General features: G+C 37.6%; 2 protein-coding genes across 2 annotated transcripts in view; one reads left to right on the forward strand and one right to left on the reverse strand.

The window, feature by feature from the left end:
- Positions 1–213: 213 nt before the first annotated feature.
- N6AMT1 (N-6 adenine-specific DNA methyltransferase 1) lies at positions 214–5,940 on the forward strand. The gene is given in 8 exon segments (XM_032220267.1): positions 214–499; position 755; positions 2,045–2,111; positions 2,114–2,129; positions 2,874–2,964; positions 4,188–4,271; positions 4,777–4,918; positions 5,360–5,940. Coding segments are annotated over 8 exon segments (639 nt in total). The 5' UTR covers positions 214–368; the 3' UTR covers positions 5,467–5,940.
- Positions 5,941–6,653: 713 nt separating this feature from the next.
- LTN1 (listerin E3 ubiquitin protein ligase 1) overlaps positions 6,654–12,774 on the reverse strand; it is a 36,759-nt gene continuing 30,638 nt past the window's right edge. Inside the window, 6 exon segments of the mRNA XM_032219244.1 lie at positions 6,654–6,834; positions 7,293–7,460; positions 8,425–8,619; positions 10,718–10,938; positions 11,651–11,822; positions 12,555–12,741. Of these exon segments, the coding sequence (XP_032075135.1) occupies positions 6,772–6,834; positions 7,293–7,460; positions 8,425–8,619; positions 10,718–10,938; positions 11,651–11,822; positions 12,555–12,741 (1,006 nt within the window). The 3' untranslated portion in view covers positions 6,654–6,771.

Consider the following 12,774-nt stretch of genomic DNA (forward strand, 5'->3'; position numbering starts at 1 on the left):
AAAAAATGGCATATAAGTAAATAAAAACAAATAAAACTGCTACACGACAGATAAGGGAACTTCTCTCAAAGGGCGAGCCTGAACAGCAGCTATTAACTGCACGCGACCTTTCCATCTCTAAGAGCGACGAATCGGTGGCTACTGTTCCTTGGAAGGGGCGGGCTTTAAGTGTCTCTGCCTCGATCATTGGGCATTTCTGACCAAGCGCAGGCGTGAAAGGAGCGGGGGGCCGGCTTTCCTTCTTTCTCTTGGCCGAGGCGTGCGATTCGCGAAGTCGGGAATAAAGAGATATCGTTTTTTTGTTTTGTTTTGCAGCCTATGGCTGCTTCAGGCTCACCTTCGGGGCCAAGAGAAAAACCGCGGCGGTGATGATCCCAACCCCGCGGCACCAGCACGTGGGTCCAGAGGGTCCCTTCAGCGCGGTTTATGAGCCCGCCGAAGACACTTACTTGCTGCTCGACGCCCTCGAGCAGGATGCCGAAGCTCTGAGAAGCGCCGGGTGAGGCGGCGAGCGGAGGCGTTGCGCAAGCAAGGGAAAAGTTCGGGGAACTGCGCACGGCGGGCTTGGCAAGGGCGCGATAGGAAACATTGCTGCGCATTGCAATTTACATAGTCGATTTTAATGAAATGTGTAAACTTGGCCTGAGGTGTGCACATTGAATCAACCGCTTTTTAAAAAATAAAATAAAAACAGCTAGAAATGAACGTCCCTGAGAATTAAAGTGGTACTCATCATATATGAGACGATTAAAAGAGTAAATAGACCAGCCAGTTATCATTGGTCTTGGAAAGCTTAAATAGGGTTCGTCAGGGACGAACATTTGACAGGGAAACCATCAAGAAAAGGCAGGGCTTGACAGAAAAGTGGGGATGGGGAAAGACTGCACAAAGAAGCTACATGGAATCCAATTCACTTAAAAGGAGGTTTTGTAATCTATTAAATAACATAGAACTCACCATAATGTATAAACTTTCTGGTTAACTTGTGACCTGTTATCTGTATCTTTTGCAAAGTAGTATGCTGCAAATACCATCTACTACTGTACATACTGCATTCTGTTCTGTTGCAGAAAAATTGTTTGGCTATTATTGCATCAAGTGACAGAAAATATTTTTTGCTGAGAAGAATTCAGATGAACTTTATAAAGAAAGGTGTGTGTGTGTGTGCGCGCGCGCGCACGCAACTGCTTGATTCTGCTAGAACTGCACCTAGCTGCAGGGACTAAGAATAAAGCAAATAAGCATATCTAAAATATTAATGTCCAAATAAAATCGAGACAGAAATAGAATAAAATCTATAAAGCCTCTAGACATAGGTTATCCGTAAATATAACATGCTTCCTTATTGATGTGTAAAATAGCATTGCAGGTAGAATTTAATCAATCTGAGAAATCAGCAAAGTTGAATAATGATAATAATACAATAATTTATTAAAGGTTGGATGCCACCCAACACTGAACAGCTCTGGGAAGCATACAAAAATAGTTATTTAATTTAAATTATAATTATGGCAATGATTTTTTACAAATGAAAGCAAATATAGCAATAGCAATAGCAGCTAGACTTATACACCGCTTCATAGGGCTTTCAGCCCTCTCTAAGCGATTTACAGAGTCAGCATATCGCCCCCACAGTCTGGGTCCTCATTTCACCCACCTAGGAAGGATGGAAGGCTGAGTCAACCTTGAGCCGGTGAGATTTGAACCGCTGAACTGCAGATAACAGCTGAAGTGGCCTGCAATACAGCACCCTAACCACTGCGCCACCTCAGCTCTTATCCCATACTTGTCCCAGGATAATGTTGCAAAATTCAATCTGAGTCAGTCACTGGAACCAGAGGTTGACTGACCCAGATTGGATCTTGTAATTATTTTAGAGTTTCAGATTACATTTATTAAACTTATAACTGACATTATTCATTGACTTCTGGATCTAATTTTTAATTTGAAAACTGATAGTTTAAAAATGTATACATTAAACCATGTATGTTTTGCATGTTACATTGTAATTCTCATTTTGATCTCTGAACTATTATTCATTTAGCATGATATATGCCTTGAAGTAGGATCTGGATCTGGAGTAGTTTCAACTTTTTTAGCTTCAATTGTTGGATCCAAGCATTTTACATGTAAGTATTTATATGCAGTTGAGTTATATAAGTAAGCAAGAAATAAGGTGCTTCTGATGCATAATTTTTGTTATTTAAATAATGCAGCATAATCTTTGGAATGTGAATATGAACTATTATTAAATGTAAATTTGGATTATGTCAATGATATAATTATTCACTCAGGAAAAACAAGAAATACAATTTGGTGTTAAATAGTATATCTGACAGTTCTACAAGATAATGGCTCCGTTAAGAACTGTTGCTTGTGTTTCACTGTTGTTTTAGAAACCATATTTATCTGCTTTAATGTGTCCTCCATATGTATACAGTAGCACTTTCTGACATGCAGTCGTGTACATTTAAGGTATAGCACATAAAAGGCATTACACTGAATCAGATGGTTGGAACTTTGAAAATCAGTCATAATTTCCAATTTTTAGTGCTGTTGCAAATCAGGAGTCCCCAACCCCTGGTCTGCAGACTGTATTGGTCTGCAGCATGCCAGAAACCAGACTGTGCAGATAAGAAAAGTGTTATCCGTGAGATGCAGGCAGCATACGAAACCATGCCGCTTGATCACTGAACAAGTGGTTGTTAACCAAGGACTTGCGTATTCCAAGAACGGGGGGTATCTGTGGAAGGCATCAGAAAACTCAAGATGGCAGTGCAATCAAATATCTGATCAAAATTATATTTGACCATTATTTTCTAAGGTAACCAAAGATAGCTTCTGTTTACTAAAATATAATTTTGTGCATACAGGTGTACTGATATCAACCCTGTGGCTGGTCTATGCACAGTAGAAACAGCTAGAGAAAATAGTGTTCACATTCAGCCAGTAATTACTGACCTGGTAAGACAAATTATAATTAATTGTTTGGTCAACAAATTTGAAAACATTATCAATATTCAAACATTGTTTATGTTACATTTTAGGGTAAGAATGGCTATTTATAACATGAATGTCTAGAAGTAATGGAGCTCTTCTGCTTGACTGTGTACTAGTCAGCTTGTTCTGACCCAGTTCCCCAAACACGACAAACCCTCTGAAGTTAACTCAATATTACTTTATTAGGAGTGCCAGCAGCCCTGCAAGTTTCTCTCTCACTGCAGGCTAACAAGTCAGTCCAGCAGGAAGATGAATAGCTGCCTGCCACATCTATTCATCTCCTCCCCCTGCATTTATCCCCAGAGCTAGGGTGAGGCTTTGCTAGTAGCTGTGGCTCTTCTTTCCCAAGGATCAGCGCACAGATTTCCACTGCTCTCCTCCTCTGCCTTCTGCGCATCTGTGTGTCAGGCACTGGACCCAGCTGTTCCTCCACTTCCTCATCAGCCACCTCCAGACCTTGGGGCTGTTGACTTCATTTGAGGCCTGACGGACAGCACAGACTTCACTTCTGTCTCTCTTTCTGCCAGCTCCATTCCCTCCTCCCCACCCCCCCTGGAGCTCTCAGGTTGCCTTTATGCTGACCCCGACTCCCATGCTCCTCCTCCTCTGATTTGGCTGCTGGAGGGGCCAGCGGCAGGCCACAACACAGCTGATTTCATAATACAAGTTGTGATCTGTGCTGCTCTGTTTTCAAGTGACTCGCTGTATGTTAGCTTGAATAATGTTATTGTTGTTTGGTACCTCTGTATTCTAGCTTGGGTGTAGAATGAGTGAAACTTCTTAGCAGTAGAGCTATCTAAAGCAGGTGAATGATAGAAAAAAGTTATTATATGCAGGGTCGTTTATCCATTATATAATGGATAATAAACCATTTTAGGCTACATGATAAATTTTAATTTTATTAAACTTAAAGACCAGAAAGCTGGTATTGAATAGATATATTTTAAACATTGTAGTTTTCCTGTAATAAGCACTGGTAGACAAGTGGTTTGGGAATAAGATGCTTGGCAAAATTTATATGCTTGGTAAAATCTCTCCCAATACTTGCTTTTCACTTTCTTCCTTGTTTCTTCTTTGAATTAGATTATGCATCTGTAAAAAGGAATCTGTGTCTTTCAATATCTTTTGTAGTGAACCTGCATAATGGTATGCATTACATAAATGCTAATATTTTTATTTATGTTCAGGTAACAGGATTGTCGCCACGATTACATGGAAAAGTTGATTTGCTGTTATTTAACCCACCTTATGTGGTAACCCCTTCTGCTGAGGTATGATCATGAGATTTAAGAATACCAATTAACAATTTACCAATTACCAATAATTTACAGCTTCTATAAAGTATCACTAGTATTGAAAAAGATCGATTAGTTGGAAATTATTTCACACTCCAGCTTTTGCATTTTTAAATAATTACTTACATATAGAACATTATCCTTCACCGATGCTTTTGCTTGTTTCTACATCTCCTTTTGATATTTGTGGTTTAATCCCAATTCCATAGAAGCATAGAATATAATCATTGACTATATCTTGAAGATGATCTAATCTAGTTTCCCTATCCATTGAAAAAATCCACTATTGCAGCATCTAACAACTGAAGATCTTCCCAAGAACACAGAACAAGAACTGGAGAACAATTCTTAAATATGTGTAACGTCCAATAGAAATATGCATTATTTTTCTTTGCCATATTTTTTGAAATAACTTTGAACAAGTCTACTCTGTCTTCTGTATGACCTTTCAGCTCAATTTTCCATATTTTATTTGTTCTAGATACAAACTCATGGACTAGAGGCAGCCTGGGCTGGAGGTAAAAATGGCAGAGAGGTTATGGATAGACTCTTTCCACTTGTGTCAGACTTACTATCGGCAAGAGGATTGTTTTATTTAGTTACAATTAAAGAAAATAATCCAGGTAGCCATATCTCAATTTCTTCTAAAATATTGGGGTGGTTGTCGTGCAAAATACTTTTTAATAATTATGTAAAATCTTTAAGTCCTGGGTAAAAAATTGATTGTAGTAGATGCAGGAGCTTTATTATCTATATTACTATAGATTCCCTTTTAAATATAGAAATTATAAAATGAAATAAAGCACAGGGACTAGTTTTCCTGACATTCATACATTGGGTAGATTAACTTATTTATCCTGCACTGAATACACAAGATTGTAGTCATGACAGGCTATTAAGATTTAAAGTAATAGGCTAACTTTTATAATATAGAGGTAAAATACATGGAAAAGGCTCCAGTGCACTGTCATCTCTTCCCACCCACCCCAAAGATTCAGTTAGGTTAACAGTAAAGTTAGTTGATGGTTCTAAAGTAAATGATAATCTCTTGTTTTAAATTGCAGATGAAATTATTAAAATATTGCAGGAATGTGGTTTAAATGGCAGTAAAGTAATTTCCAGACAAGCAGGGAGGGAATATCTCTCAGTTCTGAAATTCTACAAATCCTGAAGCTGGCTTCTGGAGGAATCTTCATATAGTAAACTCTTTGCTTTAAAATGCTATCTTGGATTAATGTGTTACATTTAATTAAGGTTAGATCCTAGATGTTGTCAACAAGTACACATTAACATATCTTAATTCAAAAATATGCATATTATTTCCATATGTGTAAAATCAAAATTTTGACAATAAACATTTTACTTGGAATACTGCAATAAAATACTGCATAAACTGTTACATTCCTATCATATAGATATCTAGTAGAGAAATTGTGGCTGTTGTCCTAAGTTGGTTCTTTTTATCATCTGAGATTCTGAATGATGAACTTCATGGAATAGCTATTTCAAGTTTGAAATCGCTTTTTCAAAGTTACGAGAAATGTTTCAAGTTTAGAATACTTATTGGTATTTCATGTTGGCTTTATAAAAATAAGAATAAGCACGTGAAAGTTTAAGTAAAAACAATAAAGCAATAGCAATAGCAGTAGACTTATATACCGCTTCATAGGCCTTTCAGGCCTCTCTAAGCGGTTTACAGAGAGTCAGCATATTGCCCCCAACAATCTGGGTCCTCATTTTACCCACCTCGGAAGGATGGAAGGCTGAGTCAACCCTGAGCCGGTGAGATTTGAACCGCTGACCTGCTGATCTAGCAGTAGCCTGCAGTGCTGCATTTAACCACTGCGCCACCTTGTTGTGTTTCAACTTTGAAATAACTATTTCAGTTTCACACAAAGTGTTTCAGGTTTAGAATATCAATAGATAGAATACTTAAAACATGATTGGAACTGTTTCAAACTTGACTGTTTAAATTCAAAAAAAATTGCACATCACTGTTCCCTACTACAGCATTAGCAACTGCTGTAAGTTGCACTAGCCGGTTGAAATATTGTTTGCCGCTACTTCAAATTCAACATACAGTTTAAGGATCAGTACCACAGGTGCATATGTGGGTATCCCTAGCATGTGTATATCACTCTCATTTTGAACCTTTAACACCAATTCTAATCATGTTCTCTAATTGAACAAACTATTAAACTGCTCTTCATGCTGCTAAACATCTTTTGACCTTAACAGGACTTATGTAAACAAAATATACTACGAAACAGCTAGAGGTCAAAAACTTACATGTCACCCATTTCAACATTTCATATCTGAATATTTTAAAGCAAAGATAGTAAGTAATACTAATAAATGATCAGTCTGTTTGAACTTTTTATTGTAAGGGGAAAAAATTAAGGTTTACTGCTCGGTCCAAGTATGGTGGTTTTCAATTGCTTCTTTAGGCTCACTGAAGCAGAAAAAATGATGTATATCAGAAGAAAGTCTCTCGGCAAAGAGGGCAAGTGGATTTGTTGCTAGATGTAAACCATTTGTACTAGAGAAAATTTAGAAAGCAAATATTAAGAATAGCCTAGCATTTACTATTTACAATTAAACACTAGCCAGTCAAGATTGAATACTTTATGGCATCTTTAAATCTATCTCTAAAGATAAATATTAAGTGCTATTTGTAATGAAGTATTTTCATTACAATACTAGGCCACTCCATGAAATAGAAACTCTTTTTCACAAACCAGTTTCCTTTAAGCTCTGATCTACATCGAAGGTATAAAAAAAACCCTGAAAAATAAAAACTTCTATTGCCCCTCCGAAAACAGCAAATCATTTCAATTTAAAGGCTCCTACAATTTGCTTAAAAGATCCCTAGACAAAATTAACAAACTATTTTATTAAGCTATTTATTAAATGTTCATATGAATACTAGTAGCCTTAAAGCCATATACATTTTAGACTTGTTTTCCTTCAGAAATAATAACTAGTTATGATACTTACCAGGCAGGCTGAATGGAACTTTTTCTTGCATGTTCTGCAAGCTTTTTTGGGGAGGGAGTAGTTGGAGCCATGTATAACTGAGAAACAGATCATGCAGTCTTCAACGCCCTCAAATCGTTTATCCACATTGTTTTTCCACAATGCTAGCCCTTCCATAATGCTTCCATTCTGTTGGGAAAAGAATGCATTTACAATTCAGTGAAATTTTTATCCCAATTTTCCATCTTATTGTTTACAATTTCCTGTTAATGCATGTAATGCATTCATAACAATATATAATATATACAGTAAGATTTTTATGTAGTGTTGATGTGTTGAATAATCAATTTGACCTACTATATACTTTCCTGGGATATTGTTGCAGCACTGAAGATCAGTTACCATATTTTTCGGACTATAAGATGCACACCCCCCCCCCCCCCAAAAAAGTGCGTGGAAATGTCTGTACGGCTTTTAGAGCAAATGTTGCCGAAGCCCCCGTCCACCCACCTCTTCTCTCAGCAATTTGCCTCCTTGCAGCAAACAGCCTGGTCAACTTCAGCATAGCCTGATTTAGCACGGGCAGCTGATTGGCGGTTGGATCGGCCTCCCAGAATACTGACAATAAGCTGTTTTAGGCTTCAGGGATCACTGCCTCCTCCATGCGCCCCTTTTTGGCCTCCGCACGACCCGTTTTTGGCCCATTCCAGGCAGCAGGGATCGTTGACGCCGAACGGGACGCATGGAGGCCGAAAATGGGGTGCCACGGAGGCAGTGATCCCTGCAGCCTGGAACAGCTGATTGTCCGTATTTCGGGAGGCGGATCCAACCGCCAATTAGCTGCTTGTGCTAAATCAGGCTGTGCTGAAGCTGACCAGGCTGTTTGCTGTTTTCTGCAAGGGGGCAAATTGCTGGGAGCCAGATTTTTTTTTGTTTTCCTCCCAAAAGCTAGGTGTGTCTTATAGTCCAGAGCGCCTTATAATCCAAAAATACGGTATGTGATCTGGGAAGAATGCAACTGCTTTATAAACTGTCCAACAAGTACTGCTTTGAGTCACAGACAATTTTTTTAACCTTTCAAGTAGTTCAAGTACCTTATTTAGAGCAGATCTAATTCATGTGACCAGAATCAAGACTGTATATGAAAAAGTACCTGATGAGTGAGGTAGGTGCTAAGCTGCAGCATCCAATTGCGCCATTGCTGAACTGCTACACCAACCCTTTTCCCACTCTCTACAGCTATGGAGCCCAAAGGATAATTTGGGGGAAGCTGTATAATCAGTTCAATGAATATATCATCAACGGAGTAAGTAGCAATTACTTCCCGAGTGGCAGATCGAGCTTTTACCTGTAAAAACAAAAATGTTACCATTTATTTTAGCAACAATGTTTCAATCCTACTGTTTACTTTCAAGATCTAGCTTAATGACCCTAATTGGGACTGACATTTCCATCACTAAGCAAAGTAGGTCATTGGGCGAATCATCACATGACCCTACCTTTAGTGATGGCAGTTCCAGTTGAAGTAGTTAGATAAGGGTCTCCTTTCATTTTTGCTGCCTTGTCTGACCTTGAACTTCAACTCCATTCATCTATTTCCTGCCCATCTGTCCTTTTGGCTGCCCTGCGATCTACCCCCTTACCCCTACCACTGACTTTTGCTATTTTCCTTCTACCCAGCTGAGGCAGTGGTTAATCCTTGTGTTGTCTTCCTAAAGCTTTACAAGGCTTCATGGAGGCCATGCAAGACCCAACACCTTCCTTGACTGGGCATGCCTTGGCAGCAGCAGCAGGAAGAAGAAAATGGCAAAGGTTGGTAGGAACAGGTGGGAGTACAGCACAACTAAAAGGGCAGAGATGGAAGAGATAGGAAAGAACAGTTGAAATGTACACTGCGGTCATAAGGTGTACTGCCAAGTCACTGAATATTGATCACATGACCGCAAGGGCATTGCAATGGCTGTAACTCCAAAGACCAGTCATATTTACCATTCATTCAATGTTGTCATAACTTTAAAGAATTGCTGGATAAATGGTTACTAAGTGAGGACAACCTGTATGTGATTTTTTTTTCAAATTTTTAAGCAACAATGAAACCCATGTTTATAATATAGCACAGTGAACATATTTCCACCTAAAGATGTTCAAACTGGGTTAAATAAGGCTGAATTAATATTAATAGATAGTCAGTTATACTTTCTATTTCGTAATACAGGTAGTCTTCAACTTACAACAGTTCATTTAGTGACCATTCAAAGTTACAATGGCACAGAAAAAAGTGACTCATGATAGATTTCACACCATTGTACCCTCCCTATAGTCATGTGATCAAAATTCAGCCGCTTGGCAATCCCCTTTTGTGACCTGACAAGGAAAGCCAGATTTATTTAACAATGGTGTTACTAACTTAAGAACTACAGTGATTTACTTAACAACTGAGGCATGAAGTTGTAAAATGGGGCAAAGCTCACTTAGCAAATGTTTCACTTAGCAACAGAACATTTGGGTAAGCCGAGGACTACCTGTATGCACTATTCAATATTTTAATTAATAATCTGAGTCTAACATTAAGACTGTTAGAACACAAATTTATACAAATGATAAAAAATGTCTAATGTATTTATATTCTTACGTTTATAAGATAGAAGATGCTTAGATACTTATGTAAATACTATATTGAAAAGTTTTTAAAAGCAGAATGGATTCTGTATTGTTATGAATAGGCTTAATTTTTCTATGAAGAAAAATCACAGCACAATTCATATGCTTAGTAATCATAACTTCTTATTTCTTATAAGTAAATGTGGGCTCTAACTAATAAACTTTTTTTGCTTCGTTTTAATTGCATCTAGATATTTAATAAAGCATGTATCAAATAATCCCAAATACTGTAGGTACGTGTGTATTGTTGTCTGGAATTTATTTCTGCAAGATAAGCCATTATTTGAAGGAGAGGTGCTACCCGATAATACCTAGATTTCTGCATATATTCTAAGGCAGGGTTCCCCAATCTCCAGGCTGCAGACCAGTACTGGTCCATGACCTGTTAGGAACTGGGCTGCACAGCTGAAGGTGAGTGGCAGGCGAGTGAAACTGTGCATACACAGGATCCAGATTGCGCCCCCTTCCCTCCTGTGGAGGAGAAAAACTGCCTTCCACAAAACTGGTCCCTGTTACCAACAAGATTGGAGACTGCTGTTCTAAGGCATTGTTTTTAATCTACTAATTTAATCAATTTAGGTACTTCTTAGAAGAGAAATGCTTCATAGAAGAATGCTTAGGTTGCAGATTTCACTGCATTTTGAGAGCAACCCTAAGATCACCTCAGTGCTTCCCATCAACTCTCAGAAAAGAGTTGTATCACTGTATTTAATCAAGCACTCACACAATGAAATGCACACAAGTACATACAGACAGTGAGATAATAAAAAGATAATGATACAAACCGTCATGCCATTAAACAACTGGGTACTGGTCTGTACAGAAGATATTTCTTGGGAAGACAGTATACCACTAACGTATTTGCTTGTAAATTTATCTACAATGTTGAAGACTCGCTTCTCACAGCTGTTCCACCAAAGACGAACCATAGCTGGCAAATCTTTTAAGGTCATACAATAGACAGTGCAAGCCAAATGTGGAATGTGTGAGGACATTGCTAGTGTGTCTATAGGACAAATGGAAAAAATATAGAAATAAAGCCAGTTTAAAAAGTGCTGGAGTTTCATGCTTTCAGTGAAAGTATTTCCATTTCTTAGTAATGTGAGTAAAATAGTATACATTCTTACTTGAATTACTAAATTCACTAGGGCTTATTCTAAGCTAAGGTTAGAGAATTGCTTTCAAAATTATTTTAATTCCAAGTTGCCTATATCTCAAAATGGTATCCACATTCCCACGGCCTGGGAATTCCAACACATTTAGAGGCATTAACCTTTTACTGCACATATTAAGAATTCTGACTTCATCCTAGGTTAGAGGCAGTGATATGCCTCACAATCATTCACAGACAGTTTTGGCAATCATCCCAGAATTTGCTTTGAACATCGGTTGGTGACCATATAGAAGCATTCAGAGATTCTTTCAGCTTGGAATTTCAAAGGGAAAAAAATTCTATGAAAACACTGCAGGGATTGACAAATCAAAGAAACCGCTTTAACTGGAACCTATTCAGCATCGAGTGTCAGCCATTTTGTGCTGATTGTTCATGTATTACTGCAATATAAAATAAGGATATTTTAGGAGGTATTTGTTCTGCCATTGAACCACCTGAAAATAGGGCAACATTTTAGAGGACAATGACTACCCTACAGGAGTCCTAACAAAATAAAATATCTTATATATTGAAATACAGAAAAATTAAGAATATTTTGACTTGCCTTTGATGTCTAAATCAAGCTCTTCAGTAAAATATGTTTTTACATCTTTATTTGAAAGTTCTGGTGTTGATGCAGGAAAAATTGGGTTTTCTGGCATAAGCCTGAACAAGTGATATAATAGTTTATTCAAACTCTTAGTTCTTCGAAGGTAATGTGAATAAAGAGCTCGAAGCTGGAGGAACAATAACATGTAAAATAATTCCCATGAATTATGAAACATTTCAATAAGATAAGAATTCTTACTAAAAAATGCCCCTAAAGCCCCTCATGGAATAGAGAAAGGTTCATTTAAAAGTAAGTTTTCATTTTATTTGATTTCTACTCTCAGCACCTAGTGAGCCCTTGTGGCCCCTGTAGAAAGACCCATGCAAAAAGCACTACATCATACTAGAGAACATTGGTAGCATTTTATTCCTTACAACAGGTAAAATTGTCAGGTACTACCATGAGTACAGATGATGGACAAACTGTACATCCATATATAATATTATACCAACATACCTTTATATCTTCTAAGCATCTTGAGATTATGTGTCATGTTTACAGACAGACTATCAATCTTATTTTAAAATCTCCCTATCAAAATTTATTTTTATTTCATTTTATTTGCCTATCAGTTTACATTTCATTATTAACAACAAGGCAATAATAAAATAGCTCCAGGAGCTCAATATTGCTTCCTATTGCTAGGTGTGGAATAATTTTCTTCCGTGACCTTATGGCTAGACATAAGAATATTTTTGATTTTAAATTCCTAGTTCCTAATTCCTGACCAAAACAATCTGCAATGAATTATTTTTATTGCTAATAGGAAAATGTTTAGGTACACAGGTCAGCACTCTAATGGAACTGATTTGCTATCTGAAGGGTTCATAGGATGGTGAGTGGAAAATAATAATTTTACCTGGGAAGAAGCTCCTTTGAAGAAAGAAAGAATTAATTTCCAGGTAAGAAGATATCCTAAAATAAGGCAAAACTCATCACTCATTGGCTGAATTTCTGCAAATTCTCCTACTGGAATGCATTCTAGGATGTTTTCTAATAAATCTTCCTGAGCGGTAAGAACAGTCATAAGTGCTGCTGGTGGGGACCTAAATAAAATAAAGGGAGGAAATATTGTATGT

The sequence above is a fragment of the Thamnophis elegans genome, chromosome 6 (genome assembly GCF_009769535.1).
Source record: "Thamnophis elegans isolate rThaEle1 chromosome 6, rThaEle1.pri, whole genome shotgun sequence".
Lineage (NCBI taxonomy): Eukaryota > Metazoa > Chordata > Lepidosauria > Squamata > Colubridae > Thamnophis > Thamnophis elegans.